Raw genomic sequence first — 22,951 nt, forward strand, 5'->3', positions numbered from 1 at the left:
TGGGCGTGGCAGCCACGGGGACCTGCTGGGGCGGGGTCCCGCTCCTCTTCTTCTGGGCTCTCTGGCCCCCTTCCCGCCAGCTCCGTATCCCTTCTGCCTTTCCTTGGCCCCAAGAGAATGGGAAGTTGCAGGGACCTGAGGCTTTCTCGGTGCAGCTGGCGGGCGGCCAGGCTGGGGCTCTCGGGGCCGCCCTGCTCTGGGCCTGCTCGGCGGCGGGCTGGGGTCACAAGGGTGCTCTGCGCGCCCCTGACCCACTTTATCCCCTCTCCACAGGCCGCGCGAGCCTCCACGACAAGGCATCCCTGCGGCTGGAGCAGGTGCGCGCCGAGGACCAGGGCTGGTACGAGTGCAAGGTGCTCCTGCTGGACCAGCAGTACGACACCTTCCACAACGGCAGCTGGGTGCACCTCACCATCCACGGTGCGTGCGTGCGTGCGCGTGCGTGGGCCTGTGCGTGGTGCGTGCCATGAGAGTGTGTGTGTGCGTGCGAGTGAGCGGGCAGACGTGCGTGGTGCGTGCTTGCGTGACTGCACGCAGGCGTGTGAGCGTGCGTGCGTGCGTGAGAGCTTGCATATGTGGTGCGTGCGTGTGCGCCTCCTTCCGGCGCTCCCGGGCTGGGGGCCCCAGGCCCCCTCGCTCGTCCTGGAGCCCCTGGGGGCCATGGACACAGAGGCCTGGCAGCTCCCAGCACCAGGGCGTTTGCCGCGGGCGGGGTCGTCAGAGCCCAGCGCAGGGAGGTGGAAACCGGCACCCGAAACTCATAGGGTTGAGGATCTGCGGGGCGGACTTGGGAGCAGCCGCAGGAAGGCTCTCTCCGGGCACCTTCCCGTTACAGCCTCTTCCTTTAGACCGTTCACCTTAGTAACCGTTGGGCGCCAGTCTCTACGCTGGATGATCCGCAGCAGCAGAGCGCACCCAGGGCCGGGCGGGGATCCTGCTGGTCCCGGTCCGGAGGGTACCTTCTGATGCCCGCGGGTACTTACCGCCCAGGTGAAGGGTGACGGGCCTCGTGCTGTGCCGTGCTTCCCAGGGGCCGGGGTTTCCCTGGACCGAGGGTCCCCTGTGCCCTTGGGAGCCCTCGCTTGGGAGGGGACATTCCGGAGGAGCCAGGGGGCGCTGGAACCGGCAGAAAGTGGAAGAAGTGGTCCCCACGGTGGAGGGGAGCAGGGTTTTTGCTTTGATTTTTTTTTTTTTTTTGTGGTACGCAGGCCTCTCACTGCTGTGGCCTCTCCCGTCGCGGAGCACAGGCTCCGGACGCGCAGGCTCAGCGGCCATGGCTCACGGGCCCAGCCGCTCCGCGGCATGTGGGATCTTCCCGGACCGGGGCAGGAACCCGCGTCCCCTGCATCGGCAGGCGGACTCTTAACCGCTGCGCCACCAGGGAAGCCCTTTGATTTGTTTTTCTGACCATACAGTTACTCTTGCTTCAGTTTATAAGCCGACGTGTTCAGCCACCGCGTGTTGCAGACGCTGCACTCGTTATTGAGGTGTCAACAGGTGTGCTTTGGACGTGCCCCCCACTGCTTGCGTCTTTCTGGGTGTGATGTCTGTGACCCTGGGTGCCACGGTCTGGAGAGAGCAATGGGCGCTTGCCTGGGTTGCAAGTTTCTCTGAGCCTCGAGGGTCCCTGCCTTGTGGGGTCGGGTCAGGCTGTGCTCCTTCCGCCTTGAAAACCCATCCAGGGCCCTGGAAGAACAGAGTATTTTAGCCAGAGCACTGGTCTCTGGAAAGCGAACTTAGGGTCGGTGGCCCTGGGTCAGTGGTCCAGGCTGCCTGAGCCCCTGGATGCAGGCGCACCTGCTGGTCAGTCCCCAGAGACCGATTGGAGGCTTATTTTAAATCTTGGTTGGGCTGTCCCCACCACCCGCGAGTTTTTGAGTCATCCCTTTTCGATGCCAGCTGTTGTGTGTGCCCAGAATGAAAACTCGGCTTAATATTAGCCCAAGCAGAACATAATTAGGAAGGTAAACCTGCTGCTGACAGCGTCACTGATGAGCACCGAGCCAAGAGCCCCACGCTGCTTGCTTGCTTCTGCCCTTTCCCGAGGCGGGCCGACGCCTCCTGCAGCCCCACCTCCTCCCCTCACATCACTGCTGGGTCCGGTCCAGCGAGCAGAGAAGCAGGCATGCGCAGACACTGCGAGCCGGGACGCAGAACTTCCTCCTGTTAGAGTCGTGTGTCCTGTTAGAGCTCGGGCTCCGTCTGCACCAGGGGGAGTTGGTGGCTGGGAAGTCCTCATTGCTCGGATGGACCGGCATGGAATGCGGCCCGATGAAACTCAGCTTATTTCACGGATCCACCACGTTAGCTGTCTGATCCCTGGCACCCATATCATTTCTCTGAGCTTCCCTTTTGTGTTTCCAAGAACAAAGCCTGTTTGTAGGGCTGTTGTGAAGATTAAGGGAAACGCTGTGGGTGAAGACGTCTGGCACTGCGCCTGGAAGGTTGGCTGCGCAGGGTCATTGTATGCAGAATGCTGGTTATCCTCCTCCTTAGGGGAGAAAAGGATGAAGTCGGGTAGCACAGGAGGCGCCTCAGGTTGGGAGAGGTGGCCTGTGGTGGTTGGAGAGCCCTTGGGAATACGCCCACAATCACCCATTCAACACACATTTCTGAACATCCACTTGGCCGGCTGTGGGGAAATGCAGTGGGTGTGACCCAGACCCAGCTCTGAAGGACACGTCACGAGGCAGTCAGGTCCAGAGAGGATTGCAGTATGGGCTTTGGGAGCGTGAGGGATGGAGGGCTTCTCTGAGGCAGTGAGCCCTGGGCAGAGACCCTTCGGGGAGGAGGAGTCTGCCAGGTGCGGGGGCAGGAGGCGGGAAGGGTGTTCCAGGGCAGAGGGAACAGCATGCCTGGAGGCCCAGAGGAAGGAGAGCCGGCGCACTTAGGCAACCTGGCAGGTTGTTCGTCCGGAAGGGTCAGGCTTTAGCACTGGGGCTCATCATCGGATGCTTCCCCTCACCAGGGGCCTCCCTCTCCAAGGGTGGACACCACAGGCACCTCCCAACGTGAGCGATCTCACCCTTTCTTCCTCATGCGTTCTGAGGTTCCTTCCCGTGTAAATACTTCCATTATCAAAGGAAAGAGTTTGGAGCACCAACATTCCGTTGCTTCCAAACTAGAATATTTAATGTCAGGCATTTCTGACTGGGATCACCTTTGGAAAGTGAAAAATTAGAATCACAGGTTGTCTTATTCTCCTTTTGTGTTTTCTCGAAGACCAGTTGGGAGGAAACAAGCCCAATTGTTTCTCTATTGCATATAAAATACTTGGAAAGCCAGAGTAAAACCTTGCTTTAGGTCGATGAATTGCTTGGAGGAGAGGCCAGCCTATTTCTAATGTGCACGATTGATTATAGGGCATTTGTAAAGAAGAATTAAGCCTAGAAATGCAGCTGGTAAGCTCACACCTAATCCAGTAAATAATCGGGAGTCAAACCATTATTTTCCGGAAAACTCGAAATTGTTCAAAGTGCTTTCCTGATTAGCACCTAAATAGTAAAGTAATTATGTAATTAGTAATTAATTTGTCACTTCAGGATGTAATTTATCATATTATCTTTTCTTTAAGTGTGACGCAGAGGTAACAGAGGCCATGGCTGTGTGAGCTGGAGTTCAAGGGCAGGCGTGGCGGGAGGGCTCTGCTGGGGTGAGCGCACGGCCAGGCCAGGAGGGGCCTGGGGTTCGGATGCCAGGTTCCCTCTGCAAGGACTTGGAATGAGTTTTACCATCACTTTTGGTGTATTAGACGTTGGGTGAGGATGGACTTTCTCAAGGATGTGTCGTGAGTGATGAAGCCTGCTTCCTGGTCACCCAGTCCTCACTCCTGTGCCCCCGGTGCGGCCACGCTCAGCGGAGGGGTGGGGAGCTCGTCGAAGAAAGCCGTCTCGCCATGGTCTTGTCTTCGGTTTTGTGTTTGCATTTGTGTTGCTCTGTTGTGTGTGTGTGTGCGCGCATGCGTGCAGGTGTGTGGCTCCTTCATTGCATTCATCCGTCTGTTCAACCAACGTTTGTTGAGACTCTACTACATGCCAGGAACTGCGCTAAAAGCTGGGCACACAGTGGGATTCTTGGAAATCTCTGCTCTCAGGAGACTTGGTCGTAAGTGCTTTAAACAGTCTGAGGAGACAGGAATGCAGCAGGTGCCTTCCTAGACCGGCTGACCAGGTGAGGCAGAGGTGGCATTTTAGCAAAGGCGAGCAGGCGCTGAAAGGGTGAGATGTGGGTACAGCCCAGGAGGGGGGATGGCCGACGCAGAGCCCCCAGGAATGGAAGTCCTTGGCACGTGTAGGAAGGCGGGAAGGCTGTTGTGTCGGAGCAGAGTTGAGGGGTGTGCAACGGGAGGTGAGGCTGGTGGCAGGTGGTGGGTGGCCACGACCCCCAGTGTGTCCTGGGCCTGGGGCAGGGCAGCCTCCGAGGAGACCCCTCTCACAGCTTCTCGTCGGGGCCTCAGGAGCCCTGGGCGGCCGACAGCGATGACGGTGATGACAGAATGACCACCATTTCACATGTGCACGTTTTACCAGCTCCTTTCACGGACTTTACCTCGCTAATTCCTGCCACTGGTCTTGAGGGTGGGGTTTAGGTAGAGCCCAGAGCGGCTGAGCCCAGGGTTACAGAGCGAGTGGCAGCTGGATTTGAACTTGGTGCCTTGAGCCCGGTGCTGTGGACCCTAGGCTGGTGTCAGCAGTGCCCCCCACTCCAGCAGACCCCACATGATCGTCCAGGGAGTTGGGGTTGATCAGGTGGCTTCTACAGGCGGCTCAGACAGGTGAGACAGAGTGTGTTATTTGTACCGGATGGGATTTTAGTCAGAACTCCGAGGCAGGTGCTGGGGGACAGTCTGGCACAGTCTTCGAGAATTCAGGAGCGAGTAGCCCGTGGATCGGGCCGTCTGCCTGGTCCCCGAGGCAGCTGCAGGGAAGGTGGGGGATTGTCGCTGCAGAGCCTGGGCGAGTCTTTGTCACCTGGCTTGAGATCCGTGCTAGGCCTGACAGGGCTCAGACGGCAAATGTCCCAGAACCGTGGGCCTGGGGTTACAGAAGGAGGGGTGTCTGGACGATCGTGGGGTGACAGGTGCCTCATTTATTGCCGCATCCCTGGTGCTGAGCATGGGGGCCTCCCTGTGGGTGCTGGACAAACAGTCCTTTATTGGGAATCAGGTGTATGTGATGGGGAAAGTTTAGACTCGGGATCCAGCCACACTGCCTCTGAGTTCCAGGTCCCCCCTCACAAGGCGGGGCCTGTCACCTGTGTCACCCCCGACCTCCTGGAGGGCGCCGGCCTCGTGGGGTGGCCCAGCGCAGGGCCCTCGCTGTGTGCAGGGCCGCTGGCTGACCCCACCCCGCGCCTTGGGTCTCTTGCAGCTCCTCCCACCTTTACAGAAACACCCCCCCAGTACATCGAGGCCAAGGAGGGCAGCAGCATCACCATGACCTGCACAGCTTTTGGGAACCCTAAGCCCATCGTCACCTGGCTGAAGGAGGGGATGCTGCTAGGTGCCAGCGGCAAGTACCAGGTGAGCGTGGGTCTGCCGCGGCCGCTGCACCCACTTCTCCTTGCCCTGCGCCTCCGTCCCCGTGACAGTTCACACTTGCGGAGGCGGCAGGCAGAGCGGCTGGCACCCGTGTCCTCAGAGGGAGAAGTCTGCTTCCGTGTCCCCAGGTGCATGGGCCCCAGGCCACTTCCATCTGGGATGGAGTTGGCGGGCCCAGGGCTGGGAGCTGAGCCCAACTCTCCTCGGCCACAGGTGAGTGACGGCAGCCTGACGGTGACTTCGGTCAGTCGGGAGGACAGAGGTGCCTACACCTGTCGCGCGTACAGCATCCAGGGGGAGGCCATCCACACCACCCACCTGCTCGTCCAAGGTGAGAGCGATCTGGCCTCTATGCCCTGGGCCTCTGGCAGGGAGTTCCGGCCCCACTGAGCTTGGGGGGTTCTTTCCAGGGCGTGGGTGGCTCAGCTGGGGGTGGTGGGAGCTCCTCTCCATATCGTGGGGCTCCTTGGTGGCCTGCGGCAGCCCTACCGTGAGGTGGCGGGAGGCGCCATGCCGAGTGGGTTTCTGCTTTCTCTGAATGTCCGGAGGGCATCCCGCTGGGCCTCCTCCTTCCCCGGGGGAGAAGCCCTCTCTCAGGCCTCCACCCTCTGACGATGGCATCAGTAAATAAAGATAGGAATTCCGTCCAACCCCAGAGGGTTAAATAACACGGAGGGCATTTGGTGGGGCTGGCGTCTGTGGGGTCAGCACCTGAGATGCCGGTCTGCCTTGCCTGGGGCCTCGAAGCCCCCAGAGGGGGCAGCCTCCATCCTGCTCGAGGGGTCGGGTGGCGGCTGTGCGCTGCTTCTGCGACTCGGGCCTGTCTGGAAGGCTCGCACTGCCGGGGCTGCTGGAGCTCCACCCCTCTCCTCCCCTGCCCCAACCCGCCCGCCACCCTTATCTGGTCAGCCCGCAGCCTCTTACTCCTCCAGAGGCAAGGCGGTTCCTTTCTCCACATGTGCTGCCCTGGGCTCCACTGCAGAGAAGGAGGGGCAGGGAGGGCCGTGTGCATGTGTGTGTGTGTGTGTGTGTGTGTGTGTGTGTGTGTGTGTGTGTGAGAGAGAGTGTGTGCACGTGTGCGGGCGCGCGTGTGTGCGTGCCTGTGTAGGGGTTAACTGGCTGTTCGGAAGCCAGGTTTACAGCGGGGCTGTGCGTGGGGCGGGCGTCTACAGCAGGCTGGGAGCACGAGGCCACACCTCCGGGCCCCTTGCATCCCTGGGACTTGAAGGGAGAGGAAGAACCTGAGCACAGGCAGCAGCTGGATGTGTCTCCATGACAACTGCTTGTCTGCGCTGCCAGCTCCTGGACCAGTGCCTTCCCCACTGTCCCTCCCAGGGCTTGGGGTGCCCCTTCCTGAGGGTCGGAGCCTCCTGGGAGCCCAGCGCTGTGGTCCCCCCCCAACCCCCCCGCCAGGAGAGGTCATGCTTGTTCCTGTCCCCCCAGGACCTCCCTTCATCGTCTCCCCTCCTGAGAACATCACTGTCAACATATCCCAGGATGCTCTGCTCACCTGCCGGGCAGAGGCCTATCCCGGCAACCTTACCTACACCTGGTACTGGCAGGACGAGAATGTCTACTTCCAGAAGTGAGTGCCTGCCCTTCCCTTGGGGCCCAGCCAGGCCCCCTCGGGGTAAAGCTTCTGAGCAGGGGCTGCCCTTGGGCTCTGGGAGCTGGCAGGGGTTGGGGGCATCCGGTCCACGTGTCCCTCATGCTGAGGCCGGTGTGTGTGCAGACGGCGCCTGTCCCCCTCCTCAGCCGTGCGGAGCACTCGCTGGCATGTCGTCCCAGTGTTGAATGGAAGACGCCTGCCCCCCGCCATTGTGTCCTGTGTTCTGTGTCCCTGCAGTGATCTGAAGCTGAGGGTGCGGATCCTGATCGACGGGACCCTGATTATCTTCCGGGTGAAGCCTGAGGACGCGGGGAAGTATACCTGCGTCCCCAGCAACAGCCTGGGACGCTCGCCCTCGGCCTCGGCGTACCTGACCGTGCAGTGTGAGTGGGGCAGGCTCAGGCCACGCTGGCCACATGGGGGGCTGGAGGGCTGCGTGGAGGCAATGTGGGCGGAGGAGGGGCCAAGGCGGGGACGGGACAGCGCGGGAGGAGGCCTGACCCGGGCTGGCCAGTGGAGGTGAATCGAGCCCCCGCCGGGCTCTTCTCCGGGCCGCACGGCCGCCCGTGTCCACTAGTCCATTCCGTCAGCCTCGCCCCGGCTGGGCTCGGGGACAGGCAGGCCTTCTGGACGCCGTCCTCGTGCCGGCGCTGGCCAGCTCCTCTGTCTGCACCTTGAACGAGGTGTTTTTTTCTTAGTATCTGAGGGCCACGTGGCTCAGAGCCAGTGGGGCAGCTCTCCCGCCGCTCTCTGCTCCCCTGCTGGCTTCCCTGCCGCGCCTTCCAGGGCTGCCCGAGACCCAGGGGGAGGGGCCGCTCTTGGGCCGGAACGACCGAGGGCTCTTGTGCAGGTCATTCCACTTGCTGGTCTCGAGTGGGGGAGAGGATGAGTGCCGAGGGCTAATCTCTTCCTCCTGATTGGAGGATGGCTCCGTCACTTTGACAATAAAGGCCCCTCTTGACGTGGTAGGTGACAGGCTATCCGTCACACAAGGGCTCGTGTGCAAGAACCACTCCCTCCCACAGCACGGAGGGGCGGGCGAGAGTATGACCATCTGGAGAGGCGTGGCCCAGAGGTGGCATCTGAGCGGAGGACATTAGAACAGCTGGTGACCCCGGGAGGCGGGCTGAGCATGGGCCTGGCAGTGGCCCCCCGAGTCCCGACCTCACGCCCTCACGTGGTGATGCTGCTGGTGTGGGCAGAGGCCTCCTCTCCGCTGTGCACAGCCGAGGACGACTTTCAGCTGCTGTCTTATGTGTCCCGAGTTCTTAAGAGCTGTGAGGCCTAAGGAAAGCTGTGTGACTCAGAATCCCAGGCCTGTCCCACCCAGGAGAGAAAAAGCTCTGACAGGTTACTTACCGTGTGCCCAGGCTGTGAAGGTGCCAAGGGCGGGGCAGGCTCCTTGCGGAGCAGAACCTCTCTGCCTGTGTCACCCGGGCATGGAGGGGGCAGTGGCGGAGGGAGAGGGCCGGCAGGGGTGGTCTCCAAAGGACGATGATCCACCAGGACCAAGGCTCCCATCCTCCAGGCTGTGGCCGTGTCTGCTGAGGGAAGCGTTTCCCTGTCTCCCTCTGGCACCATCACCCACTCCCACTGGTCGTTTTTTACCTCTTTCCTGCCTTCAAAGAGAACTTGTTGGGTGAGATTTTCAGGTGGGTGAGACAAGGATCTTTATTTCTGCTAAAAAGCAGTGTTCAGAGTATTTCCCATTCATAAACCCTTTGAAAACCTTGGAGGAGAAAAAAAAAAAATCTACCATACAAAAGTAGGAAGCCATGTCTAAATATATACTTCGGCCTGGTATTTATGCAATGCTCTTCTCTGAAGGGCTCCAGACGCTAACAGAGCTGCCCATTCATCCTCACCGCCTCCCGGGCAGTTCTGGGTCCTTCTCCTCCATGGCCCTCGTGGGAGCCCGGGAGCCTCAGGGGGGGCGGCTCACCCACGTCACAGAGCTGCTGCTCCTGCTGTCCCGAGAAACTTCCAGCGGCTCCGTGGCTGACTCTGCACCCCACCTGCACAGATGGGAAACCGAGGCAGGGCAGAAAAGCAGCCTTGTGGTTCCGCCCCTGGTCGCCGTCTGCAGAGGATGTGGGGCGAGGAAGGGCTTGGGGTCCCGCAGACACTCAGGAGGGATGCTGCTATCTTATGCGTCCCGGCGGCTGTTGCGTCTCCGGGCAGAGGTGTGTGGAGGGAGCTGCAGGCCGGCAGGAGCAGCGGTGCCTCCGTGCATTCAGACGGGTGTTCTTAAGGATGCAGGGCTGCACAGACAGGACGGTTGCTGTGGCCTCTGGGCGGTCAGCCCGGGGAGTGGGCTTTGCCATCTCGTGGCCCCCGCTGGGCCGACACCTGGCACTGTGCCGAGTGGGGGGCCCTGGGCTGCGGGGTGGCTCCCCCCCCACCTGCCTTCTCACCTCTGCTTCCCTCCCCACACCCGCGGCACTGCAGACCCAGCCCGCGTCCTCAACATGCCCCCCGTGATCTATGTGCCTGTGGGAATTCATGGCTACATCCGCTGCCCTGTGGACGCAGAGCCACCGGCCACCGTGGTCAAGTGGAACAAGGACGGCCGCCCCCTGCAGGTTGAGAAGGTGCCGGAGGGCCGTGTGCCGGTCGCGGGAGGCCCCCCGGCCCTGAGGTGCTACCTCTGGGGATCTGGTTCCTGCCAGGGCCCCTCCCCTCCCCCCAGGATTTGGGGAGAGCAAAGAGCTGTGTCCCGTGGGCCGAGTCCAGCAGGGCCTGGCCGTTCTCGCATCGCGAGACGCCCCCCCCCGCCCCCCCCACCTCCAGCCTGCACACGGAGGAGCAGCTCAGGTCCAGCTGAGGGGCCTGGGCCGAGCACCGGCTCCTGACCCCAGCTCCCCTGCGCTGTCTGTGCCCCAGCAGAACCTGGGCTGGACCCTGATGGAGGACGGCTCCATCCGAATCGAGGAGGCCACAGAGGAGGCTCTTGGCACTTACACCTGTGTGCCTTACAACACCCTGGGGACCATGGGCCAGTCCTCCCCCGCGAGGCTCGTCCTGAAGGTGAGGCCGGGGCTGCGGGCCGCCTTCATGCGGGCGGTGGGCGCCTGAAATGCCCCACGTCACGGCCTCGCCGTGCTCTCCTAGGACCCCCCGTACTTTACGGTGCTACCAGGCTGGGAGTATAGGCAAGAGGCCGGCCGGGAGCTGCTCATCCCCTGCGCTGCCGCCGGGGACCCTTTCCCTGTCATCACGTGGAGGAAGGTACCTCTGGGCTCCGGGGCTCCCGGGGAGGGCGGTAGGGGCACGGCCTGGGAACGGCGCTGTTCCAACGGGGCGGGGGCTGAGTAGCGACGGTGACTCCTGGCGTGGGAGAGGGCGGCGGGCAGGGAGGGCTGCGGGCTGGGGCCCGGTGCCGCCCCTGTCCTTCCTGGACCCCTGAGTGTTGGTGGCTTCTCTTCTTCCCTGCCCCTCCACCCGCCCTCCTCCCCGCCCCCGTGTTTGGCCAAGGTAGGGAAGCCCAGCAGAAGCAAGCACAGTGCCCTGCCCGGCGGGAGCCTGCAGTTCCGCGCCCTGAGTAAGGAGGACCACGGGCAGTGGGAGTGCAGCGCCACCAATGTGGTCACCAGCATCACTGCCAGCACCCACCTGACTGTCGTCGGTATGGGGCGTGGGAAGGCGGGCCGGGCTCTGGGTGCGGGGCTGTCTGCCCCCAGGTCCGGGCTGGGCCTGGCACAGGTGTCCCCTGACCTGGGGCTCTGGGCACGTGTGCCTGCTTCCTCTGCCTGAGACCTCGTCCCCGGGGCCTCGGCCTGCACGTTTTCCCTGCCCCTCTGGGGACAGACAGCCACAGTCGTGACAACAGCCAGTGCTTTTTGAGCATTTACCACCAGCTTTAAGCTCAGCACCTAGTGGCGCCTCGTCACACACGTGTGTGAGGTGGGAACTGGTGTTCCCCCCACACTCGCTCGTTGAGACCGAGGCTGGTCTGGGGGGGACGCACTGAGTGGTAGGCCCAGGGCCCGAGCCCCTGCCGGAGGTGTTGACTGCCATGCCGGGCTGGTGGGCGGCTCTCACGTTGGCATTTGGGTCTCAGGCCAGAGAGCTGCGTGCGACGGGGGGCCTCTGGGCTTCGCCTGTGGCCGTCGGCTGCACTTGACGCTCTCCAGACGAGCGCGGGCCTGGTCGGGGCTGACGACCAGGGGCTGGTTTCCCTCCAGCCCTTACTCCTGATGCTCACGCATCTCCTGCTGGAAGGACGAGCCTGCCCGCGGGACGGTTTTCCTCCTCCAGCCCCATGACCCAGCAGGGCTGGGCGCAGCTCCTCGGAGCATCCTTGTCCCCACGTCTCCCCCGGGGCACCGCTTTTGCCAGGTGCACGAGGTCACAGCCAGCCCGGCTCCGCGGGCTCAGTTCCTCCCGCCTGAGGTGTCCGCTTGGCCTGCAGGCACCAGCCCCCATGCCCCGGGCAGTGTCCGGGTCCAGGTCTCCATGACAACTGCCAATGTGTCCTGGGAGCCAGGCTACGATGGAGGATTTGAGCAGACATTCTCTGTTTGGTACGGACCTCTGTGAGTCACCCCCGCACGCCTTGCTCTCTGCTTACCCCCCACCCCCACCCCTCATCAGTCCCTGGGGTCAGGGGGCAGGTTCTGAGAAGGGTGTGGCTCTCCACCTGCCCTGCCTCCCTCCGGATGGTGGGGTGTGTCGCCCGGTGACCAGGCTCCAGGGGGGTGGGGTGTCTGGGATGACGGCGGGGCTGGGGCCTGGATGGTCCGTCACCCCGTGCTGCGTGTCCCCAGCTGATCTCGCGGCCCCTCCCTGTCCTTGGCTCGCTCCTCCAGCCTGCTCTGTTCTCTGGAGCCTGGAAGAGAGTCCTGATGTTCAAGGGCACCGTAAGACAGCCAGCCACGAGCATAGATCTTTTATTCTGACCCTGCACCAGTGGTTCCAGAAACCCAGCGTGAAGTGGCGCTTACCTTCCTGGCCTTTTCTGCACACGTGCATTTTCTCTCTAGGACCGTGTGTCTGTCGTCTTTGTACCTGGTTATACATTCATTTAGCGAAGTGCAGAGATTTGAGATCTTTCCCAAACCTCGGGGCAGACAGACATCTTAATAACGCATGAAGCAGGCTGAGGACAGGAGGTGTAGAAAAGCTGGGAAGAGAGGCCTCGGCCGAGGTCCGCCCCTGCCCTCAGGATTTTCTCTCCCCACGTCCCTCTCCTGAGCCAGGCACTGGCCACCTGCATCATGGGTGACATCCTCGCGTCGGGAGGGTGAGCCCTCACCTCCTCCTTTCCAGACCTGTCTTATCTGGGTGTGTAGCCCCAGCCAGGCTCACCAGGTTGGGTCGGGGGAGGAGGAAGCACAGTCGGGGGCGCCTGGAGATTCAGGGAGAGCCCTCTGTATACTCCTCAGCAGCAGGGAGTCCGAGGGACCTGGCCTGCTTCCCAGCCTCTGATTACCTAGGTGTTCTGAGCTCTGGATGCCCCCTGGACCTAGGTGGTGAGCTTGGGGGGCTCGGAGTTGAAGCGGAGCCCCCTCCCATCCCCACCTGTTCCCCAGGGCAGGCGGGACGCTGCCAGGCGGCTGCGTGGCCAGGGCAGGGCGTGTGGCCGCCTTTGGGGAGGCCCGAGCTGAAGGTCTGGGCATGGACCGGTTCCCTCGCTGCCTGCGGCTCTGCTTCGCCTTGTCACTCTGCTGCCTGCTGTGGTGCCGGCGGGGGAAGGGCGATCACGGGGCTGGGGAGGCCTCCTTCCAGCGCTGGTTTCTCTCTGCTGTGCTTTCGGCTGCCTCCGCTCCGATTCCCGGGCAGAGGCTTGAGCTGTGAGCCGTGAGCCCTTAACCTGCAGGGGCCTGGCCTCCACGGGGGTCCTCAGGCTGCTGAGGGACTGCACGGCCAATCCCACGGGACGATGTGTCCTCCCCGTGGTGGCGCCGGGCGCTGCGCCTGGGCGCCGGCTTCATGGCTTGCAGGGAGTCAAGTGGGCTGCAGAGCAAGGGTCGACCCTCACCCCTGGTTCCAGTGTTCTGTAGCCACAGCGCGGCCTTCCTTGGTGACCTCTAACCCAGAAGCCGTAGGGGTGGGTCCTGGTCCCCATTGTGGGGAAGCACTGATTATTTCTGTCCTGCGCCCAGCTCCTCCTCAGTGACTCGAGCCCACTTGGACAGACTGAGCCCTCGGGGTCACGCAGGTCCCACTTTGGCTGTCCCTGGGAGGCCGGGTGGCCAAGGGCACCCGGCCTCCCCCTGGTCCTGCTCATCCCCACTTTCCCACTTTGGTACCTGCCTTGTTCCCAGCGTCCTCACTCCCAGGGCTGTGCCACTCTTAGGGCTCTGACCAGGGTGAGATTCTCCCAGAATGCAATTGGTAATTTGACCAGTATCTCGAGCATCAGTAACGCCAAGGGTCCCTTTTCAGAGAATAGGCGCCAGTAGTGGCTGGGGACCTGGCTTCATGAGGAACGGCACAGCCACAGCTGGGGGGTTGTGACCTGCTCCTGACCTCTAAGCTGGGGAGGCTGGGGCAGCGCCCCCAACTCCAGCACCTGTGTGCCCTCTCGAGTCTCCAGTGTAACCCACCCCGCGCCCTTGTCCCCGATCCTCTCTCTCTCGGGCAGGATGAAGCGGGCACGGTTTGGGCCCCACGACTGGCTGTCCCTGCCTGTGCCTCCGGGACCCAGCTGGCTGCTGGTGGATGCCCTGGAGCCCGAGACAGCATACCAGTTCAGTGTCCTGGCCCAGAACAAGCTGGGCACCAGCGCCTTCAGTGAGGTGGTCACTGTGAACACTTTAGGTGAGGCCGGGCCGGGATGCTCCTGGAGGGGCTGGGATGGAGAGCAGATATTTCCTGCCCATTGTATGCGGGCGCCTTGCTAAGTGCCTTATACAACCAACACTGACCTCCCAGTAAGGGTCTATCCTACCGTCCCGCGGGGTCTGTCCGGGCCAGGGTGCCTCGTGCCCCGTCTGAGCACTGTGGGCTGCCCTGACGTGTCCTCAGATGGATGGAAGAGCTTCAGTTCCATCGTTCCTTGCTGGCCCCGTGTTTGCATCTTTCTGTGGCCTCCCGGGGTGGTGGGGGTCCTTCCTCCTCCTTTTGCACTCCCGCTGCTCCCTTCCTCTGGCCCCCGGCCTCGTCTGGTGGCAGGCGTAGGGCCGCCTCTTCCTCCCTGACCCAGCGGCTCACCCCGCCCGCCTGCTGTTGCATTTGGCCCCTGTCTGCGGCCCGAGAGGTCGGCTGTGACCAGGCGGCCCCACGCCAGCCTTCTCCCACATTCTTTCTTGCCGAGGCTCACCCCGCCCCGAAGCCCTGTGCCCTGGGGCCTGTTTTTCCACCTGGGCCAGAGGGGAATGGATGGAGTGAGCAGTGCTGAGGGAAGATGTTTCTTCTTCCTTGGAAGAGAATGAAAGATACGTTTTGTAGTATCTTTTTTTCTTTTTTAAGATATATTTGATGTGGACCATTTTTAAAGTCTTTGTTGAATTTGTTACACTTCTGGGTTTTTTTTTGCGGTACGCGGGCCTCTCACTGCTGTGGCCTCTCCCGTCGCGGAGCGCAGGCTCAGCGGCCATGGCTCACGGGCCCAGCCGCTCCGCGGCATGTGGGATCTTCCCGGACCGGGGCACGATTCCGCGTCCCCTGCATCGGCAGGCGGACTCCCAACCACTGCGCCACCGGGGAAGCCCGCTTCTGTTTTTTATGTTTTGGTTTTTTGGCCCTGAGGTATGTGGGATCTTAGCTTCCTGACCAGGGATCGAACCCACACCCCCTGCATTGGAAAGCGAAGTCTTAACCACTGGACCGCCAGGGAAGTCCCTATAAAGTCCCTATAGTATCTTTTCAAAGATACTGTCTTATTCAAAAGATAATTACATTTCCTTCTTCCCTGAAGTCCTGACTCTTTTCCTTTCACGGGACCTGATGCCCTTGTGTGTGTTGTCAGAAGTGCTCTGGAAATGGAGTCAGGAGGCTCGGGCCCACCCACCCTGCCCCCTCCCCTTGGGTCACGAGGGCTCTTCATGGGACACGTGTCCTGAATTGATGCCTGCACCCTGGGGATGTGGCCCTCATCGCCCTGGGGTCACTGCCCCCACAGGGACGTGTGGGTAGAGGGGTTGCAGCGGCCTCGGCACCCCCGCCATCACCTCTCCCTCCCCCGCAGCATTCCCTGTCACAACTCCAGAACCCCTGGTGCTGGTTACCCCACCGAGGTGCCTCACAGCCAACCGGACCCAGCAGGGTGTGCTCCTGTCCTGGCTCCCACCTGCCAACCACAGCTTCCCCATCGACCGCTACGTCCTGGAGTTCCGCGTCGGAGAGCGCTGGGAGACGCTGGATGACGCCATACCTGGCACTGACGGGGACTTCTTTGCCAGGGACCTGTCCCAGGTGAGGTGCCTAGCGTTTTCCCTGCTGCTTTCCTCAATTCCGGAAGTGACGTGACTCTTCCTAGAATCACTGGAAGCTTTGAGTGACCCAGCTCAGGCGTGTGTGGGCCGCTGCGTACCATCCCACAGCTGCACTCCTGTGCTCGCGGGTCTCCTGCCAGGTTTGGGATCCTCAGATCACTGCAGCTGAGGTTGGCAGGTTCAGGGCCTGCCCTGTGGCCGCCGGGAGTGCTGTTCTCGCTTGAGGGGTCTCCAGGTGCCGACACAAGCCAGGGTGGGCTGGGGGCCCAGCTCCCTGCGGGGGTCTGACGTGGGCAGAGGCTTCCCAGAAGGGTTGTCTTCCACTTGCCCAGAGTAGGGTCCCTTCTTTAACAATTCCGAGCCCCTGGAGGAGAAGACGGTACTTTTCTCCAGCTGACTCCCCTTAAACCGGGAGGTCTCTCTAGTTGGAGAGGCAGCAGCTTATTTCTCAGATGCCCACCGTCCCACCTATGTTCCCTCTCCCTTCCCTGCACTCCTGAGAGCCCACGTGGCATCTCTGCCCAACTCTGCTTTCAGTGACCTCACGTTGGTAGCTTGAAATCGGCCACGGTGGGAGTATTCATCCCATGGAAATCGGCACATACTCCCGAGTCGCAGAGCTGGGGTGGGGGGAGGATGGGCGGCTGTCGCAGGTCCAGGTCGCTTGGCTGACGACGGGGTGTCCTCCCTGGGGCTGTAGGACACGTGGTACGAGTTCCGGGTCCTGGCTGTCATGCAGGATCTGATCAGCGAACCCAGCAACATCGCCGGCGTCTCCAGCACAGGTACTTGGGGGAGGGGCGGCGTCTGTGGAACAGCTCTTATGGGAAGAGGTTGAGCTGGAAGTAGAGCGAAAGCACCAGCTGAAGCCTGCCAGGTGGGTAGGATTTCTCCGTCTAAAGAGCTGCGTTCATGACCGTTTCTATGAGGTAACCACAGAGGGAAATCCAGTTAAGGTTCTTGTTAGAATAGTCGAAAAGGACTTAAGCCCTTTTGCTATAACATTTCTGTTCCTCTGGTGTCATCCTCTTGGGGGTGGGGGGCGAATTGGAGCAAAGAGACAGAAACAGGTCAGCAGTACTTACTGACGCCTCTCGTTAAGACGGCTTCATAATTAGGGTGTTTCATTTGGAAAATTGCTGTTTGGTGTTGTTTTCCTCCATTCCTTCCTCTCCGTAGATATTTTCAGGCTAAATAAAGACAACTCCCCAGCATTTTCTCCATTTATCTTTCTTTCTCTTGGCTCTGGTCCCATTTCTATACATCTTTCTCCAGCTACACTCCCTCACATGTAGCAGGTCCCTCTCCCAGAAGTGGTTCGCTTGGTCTGGAAAGAGGTTTTTGCTTAGTGATCCAGCAGTGGCTCACGTCCTCGGGCAGTGCTTGCAGAGACCCTCGGAGGCAGTGGGCCAAGAAGCTCGAGCTCGGGCCTGGTAGAGATGTGGGGGCAGCGGGGAGGGCAGGGGGTGGGCGGGCGAGAAAGCCCGGGGGGGAGCGGCTGTGACTTCTGTCGCGTATACTAGGCACTGTGGGGCTGTTTTTCTCTACACGGAGGTGCCTGCTGTAGCAGCAGAGACGAGCGTACTTCTGTCTTGGCTTCCCTCCAGGGAAGAGAGCTGCAGCCAAGCTAGAAGAGAGGACTTGAGGGTTTGGGGGTGCCTCTCACGAACTGTTCTGCGTTCGGTGGCTTTATGTCTCGTTCCCGGCAGTCGGGAGGTTCCCGTGGTAAACAAGAATGCAGCTCCCTTGGCGTTCCCTGTCTTGAAGCCTCCCACTTCCAAAGGCTGAGCCCTCATTTTCTACTCAACCAGCCAGCATGATCTGGATTGTTTTAATCCCTCGCTGTCATCGACATGGCAATGGATTCTGGCCAAATGTATCAAGATACATAGGCTTCCCCTTTGACGAGCCTGTAGAGCAGCACTTATTAACACAACTGTCAGGTGACATGTAACGCAGTGGACTGGTCCAGTGTTGGCTGTCACTCTGAGCTCTGCGAACCTGGGCACCAAGTGAGGCTCACTTCTGCCTGTAGAACAAGGACGTTGTTTGATGCCCCTATCCGTGCCAGCACGTGCCTGTGGTGTCCAGGACATGCTGACCCCCTGCACCGTGATGGTCAGAAAGGGGCACCTGCGTTCTGCAGCGACAGCCCCGCTGCTGCTGCAGAGTTTCACCCTCTGGGCCCTGGTCCTAGAGGGAGGCTGGTGGGAGTCACGATGCCCGCGTGGCGCTTAGGCCCCTGCAGTGTCCAGTCAGCTAGTCACGGGTTCTGTGTAGAGCGTGCTGGTAGGTGAGGGTGGCTGGTAAGGCGCTGGGCCAGCGCAGACCATCACAGAGCTGGCGTCCCACAGGGAAGAGATAACAGATGGTGTTTCCGCTCCACAAGCGAGGTAGTGATTCCTCGGCTCTGTAAACGCCCTCTTCTCCGTCTTCCCGCCACGCCACCTCTTCATTTTTAGGGCGGAGCCTTAGTGATGTCTCTCCTACACAGGTGGGGGACCACCTGGGGCCCTGGGGAGGGAGGGTCTAACCCGTGCTCTCCCCCTGTCCCCCCAGACATCTTCCCGCAGCCGGACCTGACCGACGATGGCCTGGCTCGGCCGGTACTGGCTGGAATCGTGGCCACCATATGCTTCCTGGCTGCGGCCATCCTGTTCAGCACCCTGGCCGCCTGCTTTGTCAACAGGCAGCGCAAGCGGAAGCTCAAGCGCAAGAAAGGTAGGTGTCGCCTTGAAAACAGGGAAACTGGGACCTCGTGGGCAGAGCTGCCGATGGGACTTGCTCTGATGGTGGGAGAGTCGGCTGGGACCGAAACGAGGGTGGAGGCAGACCCGGTGGGGGCACGTGATCCTGGACCCAGAAGTGCCAGGTGCTAGGGTGCTGCTTCCCTGCGGGGCTTTGGTCTGGGCCCTCCTGACAGCTGGGGAGGGCTGTGTGGCGTCAGGCCTCAGCGGGCTCCCCTCTTTCTCCCTCCAGACCCTCCACTCTCCATCACGCACTGCAGGAAGAGCCTGGAGTCTCCGTAAGTGGTCTAGCCCCAGAGAGACAGGGTACGGCCATCTGGGGTGGAGGGTGGAGGGCTCGCTCAGCCCCATGACAGTGTTTCTAAGCTGTTTTCCCTTAATTGATCTGCACGGTAATATTAAGTTGTCCGTACTAATAGGGGGAGCAGTAGTGTAGATGACCCAAAATGGTAGATGAGCTGTTCATTTCTTTGATTTTTTTTCCGTCCTAACAGATGTATCTTCTTAATATGCCTTGCTTAAGTTACTCTTAAAATGAGCTTGCATTCCTTGAGCAACCTGGGAGTGAAGTTGCAGGTGTGACTGGAGAGAGGTAGCAAACATAGGAGCAGGCAGAATAAACGCGGAAACGAGGTGTCCATTTGGAAAGTGGACGGCGCACGCCTGGACAGTTGAGAGTTGAGAGTCGGCCAGAGTATTTCACGCCGGCACACGCCACCCGCCAGCATTCCTCCTCCTCACTGGCGTCCTCCTAGGCGCGTGTGGCACTTTGCAGGGAGGACGGAAAGCAGTAGTGTCCTCTGAGCTTCCTCACGCCTCCTGCTCTCTCCCTGTCCCCAGCTTGTCCTCCGGCAAGGTCAGCCCCGAGAGCATCCGCACACTGCGTGCCCCGTCCGAGTCCTCCGACGACCAGACCCAGCCGGCGGCCAAGAGGATGCTGAGCCCCGTGCGGGAGAAGGAGCTGTCCTTGTACAAGAAGACCAAGAGGGCCATCAGCAGCAAGAAGTACAGCGTGGCCAAGGCGGAGGCCGAGGCGGAGGCCACCACGCCCATCGAGCTCATCAGCAGGGGCCCCGACGGCCGCTTTGTGATGGACCCCTCCGAGGTGGAGCCCTCTGCGAAGGCTCGGCGCATTGAGGGCTTCCCCTTTGCGGAGGAGACTGATATGTACCCTGAGTTCCGCCAGTCGGATGAGGAGAATGAAGACCCGCTGGTGCCCGCGTCTGTGGCTGCCCTCAAGTCCCAGCTGACCCCTCTGTCATCCAGCCAGGAGTCCTACCTGCCACCACCAGCATACAGCCCTCGGTTCCAGCCCCGCAGCCTGGAGGGCCCTGGCGGCCTGGAGGGCCGGCTCCAGGCCACTGGCCAAGCCAGGCCGCCCGCTCCCCGGCCCTTCCACCACGGCCAGTATTACGGGTACCTCAGCAGCAGCAGCCCTGGGGAGGTGGAGCCGCCGCCCTTCTACATGCCGGAGGTGGGCAGCCCCCTGAGCTCTGTCATGTCCTCGCCACCTCTGCACACCGAGGGGCCTTTCGGCCACCCCGCCATCCCCGAGGAGAACGGAGAGAACGCTTCCAACAGCACGCTGCCCTTGACTCAGACGCCCACCGGTGGGCGCTCCCCAGAGCCCTGGGGCCGGCCAGAGTTCCCCTTTGGGGGACTGGAGACCCCGGCCGTGGTGTTCCCCCACCAGCTGCACCCGTGTGATGTGGCTGAGAGTCTGCAGCCTGCGGCCGGCCTCCCCCGAGGACTGCCGCCCGCCTCCCTGCCGGTGCCCGCAGCCTACCCGGGCATCCTGTCTTTGGAGGCGCCCAAGGGCTGGGCCGGCAAGGCGCCGAGCAGAGGCCCTGCCCCAGTGCCCCCCGCCGCCAAGTGGCAGGACAGGCCTGTGCAACCTCTGGTGAGCCAGGGACAGCTGAGACACACCAGCCAAGGCATGGGCATACCCGTGTTGCCTTACCCCGAGCCGGCCGAGCCGGGGGCGCACGGCGGCCCCAGCGCGCTGGGCCTGGACACCCCGTGGTATGAGCCTCAGCCCCGGCCCCGGCCCAGCCCCCGGCAGGCCAGGCGCGCCGAGCCCAGTTTACATCAAGTGGTGCTACAGCCCTCCCGGCTCTCGCCTCTGACCCAGAGCCCCCTCGGCTCGCGCACCAGCTCCCCCGAGCTCGCCGCGCGGGCCCGGCCGCGCCCCGGCCTCCTGCAGCCCGCCGAGGTGTCCGAGACCGCCCTGCAGCCGCCGGCTGCCGTCAGCTTCTCGCGCAAGTCCACGCCGTCCACGGGCTCCCCGTCCCAGAGCAGCCGCAGCGGCAGCCCCAGCTACCGGCCCACCGTGGGCTTCACCACTCTGGCCACGGGCTACCCCTCCCCTCCGCCGGGCCCCGCGGGGCCTGTGGACCACTTGGATGTGTTTGGACAGACGCCTTCCCCTCGGAGGGTGGGGGAGGAGCTGCTCAGACCGGAGCCGCCCCCGCCACCGTTACCTACCGCAGGGTGAGTGTGAGCCGTCTCTCCTGCCCACCGCCGCCTGGTCATCTTCCTCCCCTTTCCTCCCCTGCCCTCGCCCTTCCATCCACCGACTGACAGGGCTTGTCGGGACACGCTGCAGCATCCCTTCGGGAGAGGAGCGCTGGTCTTGGCAGCGGCAGGGAGCGGTCACTGTGGGGGGGGGGGGGTGTGGCTTACCTGCCCAGGTACCCTGCCAGGGGCATGAGGGATCTTCCCCATCCAGCCCAGAGCTCTCAGGAGGCCATCCGGGGGCCGGGGGAGAGGACGTGGCCAGGGGATGTGTGGTGTGTCCCCATGAGTGGTCCCCCGGGGCCTTCTGGAGTGGAGAGCCCAACACGTCCCCGTGAGCCTGGCTTTGGGCGGTTCCAGGGTTGGCCCAGAGACCTTGTATCCAGCCTCCTTTTCTTCCTCGGCCTCTCCTCCTCGATAGCAGGACCCTGGGGCCTGACTTCCCTGGACCACCAGGCTCCCGTCCCCACCCTCCTGCCCTTAGCAGCCTAGTGAGTGCCGCCTCCTGCCCCCACCTGGCCCCCCAGCCTCCCTGGAGGCTGCGTCCTGGAGGCTGGGAGCAAAACCTCAGGCCTCTGAACCGTGTGCCCGAGCCACACGCCCCACCCCAACCTGTGTGCCTCGCAGGGAGCTGCAGACAGACAGACAGACAGACAAGCCCCTGCGATCAGCCGGCCTGGGGGAGCCCACTGTAAACTGTAGCAGCTGGTGTGCCAGGTACCAGTCAGCCTGGACGCCTGCCCGTGTTCTTTCTCTCTGGTCTTTCTTCTGCTCTCCTCCCTCCTCCTCCCACTACTTCCTCCCCAAGTCCGTCCTTCTGTCCGTCTCTCTTCCTTCTCCATCCTCTTTGGGTTGGCCCGACTTGCTGGGAAGAGTCTGCACCGTCTGTAGTCCCCCATCCCTCCTGACCCCCGCCCCGGTTCCATCCTTTGGTCTCTTCTTGATGTGGCCGCCTGTGCAGGGGAGCAGAGTCCAGAGGAGGCTGGCCTGGTGGTAGGCAGACGGGAGGAGGTCGAGAGGAGGGAGCCCAGCGCCCTTCCCTTGCCCCCTTCCCTCCCCCCCACCCTGGTACCTGGAAGCACAAGCCTCACCTCCCACCCCGGCTCAGGTGGGGAGCAGCTCGGGAGGTGGAGGAGAGCTGCGTGCTGTCTGTGCAGGAGATGCGGGGGGCTGTGCCCTGTCGTCTGTGCTTTGTGCAGCCCTCATCTGCTTCGTCCCATCGTGCCGTCTTGGTCTCTGTCTCTCTCCTTACTGCTCACCCCATTCTCTGGCCTCGCTTGTCGGTTCTCTGGTCCCCGTGCTCCTCCCCTTCCCTCTGGGTGTGCGTGGGTGGTTCCCCGCACCCATGTTGATAACCGCTTTGTTTCTGATTGATCTCAGCTATCTGGGCAGTGTTGTCGAGACAAGCCTCTCTTCAGCTCAATAGGTAAGGGAGCTCCGGCTGGGTGGGTGGGCAGGGGGCGGACCAGCGGACGGGCTTCCGCAGGGCCAGCGCTTCCTCCATAGGGGAATCCAGACCACAGCCCTCACCCCTCTGTGGGGCGGCAGCCTCCGCCCCGATGGCGCGTGGCTTCTGGGTCCCCACGCCCTGCTGCTCCACGGCTGCCGGGCCTCGCTCGCACTGCCTCGCTGCAGCTTCTGAGCCCCTCCCAGAGCCTCCCTGCAGTTTTTGCACTCAGACACCTCGCCATCCTGCTGCCCAGAGCTTCCCACAGAAGCCCTTGGGGCCCTGCATGCACCCTCAGGGGCCTAGAATGCCTACGAGCGCTTTGCACCTCTGCACCTTGGAAACCTGGCTGGGCACGTGGTGTCTCGGAGCACCGGCCCCTTTCTGCCCGGTTTCCCCAGTAGCAGGCGTAGAGACCCCCCTTCCTCCCTCAGCCCCCCTGGTGCAGATCTCCCCCTGGGGTGGCCGCTCCCTCACTGTCCTCTCGGGATCCTGCTGATGCTCGGTCCTCCCAGGAGCACGCAGCTGGGCTACGGCCCTGCTCCCTTCCTCGCCAGCCAGGTCCTTCTCAGGACCAGGCCACCTGTCATCCTCTGAGGGCAGGGGCAGGTCACCACTCCTGAGCCTGCTCTGCAGCCTGTTGGCTGTCACAGGACTGAGGCGTGGACCTCGCCCGCGGGCTCACGTTGCTCTCAAGGCCCCTGCAGTAGCCACTCC

At 62.3% G+C, this 22,951-nt stretch overlaps 1 protein-coding gene across 1 annotated transcript in view; it reads left to right on the forward strand.

Annotated features, from left to right (window-relative positions):
• IGSF9B (immunoglobulin superfamily member 9B) overlaps positions 1-22,951 on the forward strand; it is a 41,575-nt gene that overhangs the window by 10,355 nt on the left and 8,269 nt on the right. Inside the window, exons 3-18 of the mRNA XM_065882730.1 lie at positions 274-420; positions 5,370-5,521; positions 5,753-5,870; positions 6,983-7,124; positions 7,386-7,531; positions 9,597-9,739; positions 10,035-10,175; positions 10,260-10,376; positions 10,623-10,773; positions 11,560-11,671; positions 13,735-13,910; positions 15,280-15,506; positions 16,227-16,311; positions 18,086-18,247; positions 18,506-18,551; positions 19,114-20,763. Coding sequence (XP_065738802.1) covers positions 274-420; positions 5,370-5,521; positions 5,753-5,870; positions 6,983-7,124; positions 7,386-7,531; positions 9,597-9,739; positions 10,035-10,175; positions 10,260-10,376; positions 10,623-10,773; positions 11,560-11,671; positions 13,735-13,910; positions 15,280-15,506; positions 16,227-16,311; positions 18,086-18,247; positions 18,506-18,551; positions 19,114-20,763 — 3,715 coding nt within the window. The remainder of the gene's footprint in view (positions 1-273; positions 421-5,369; positions 5,522-5,752; positions 5,871-6,982; positions 7,125-7,385; positions 7,532-9,596; positions 9,740-10,034; positions 10,176-10,259; positions 10,377-10,622; positions 10,774-11,559; positions 11,672-13,734; positions 13,911-15,279; positions 15,507-16,226; positions 16,312-18,085; positions 18,248-18,505; positions 18,552-19,113; positions 20,764-22,951) is intronic.

This window comes from Phocoena phocoena, chromosome 8 (assembly GCF_963924675.1).
Source record: "Phocoena phocoena chromosome 8, mPhoPho1.1, whole genome shotgun sequence".
Lineage (NCBI taxonomy): Eukaryota > Metazoa > Chordata > Mammalia > Artiodactyla > Phocoenidae > Phocoena > Phocoena phocoena.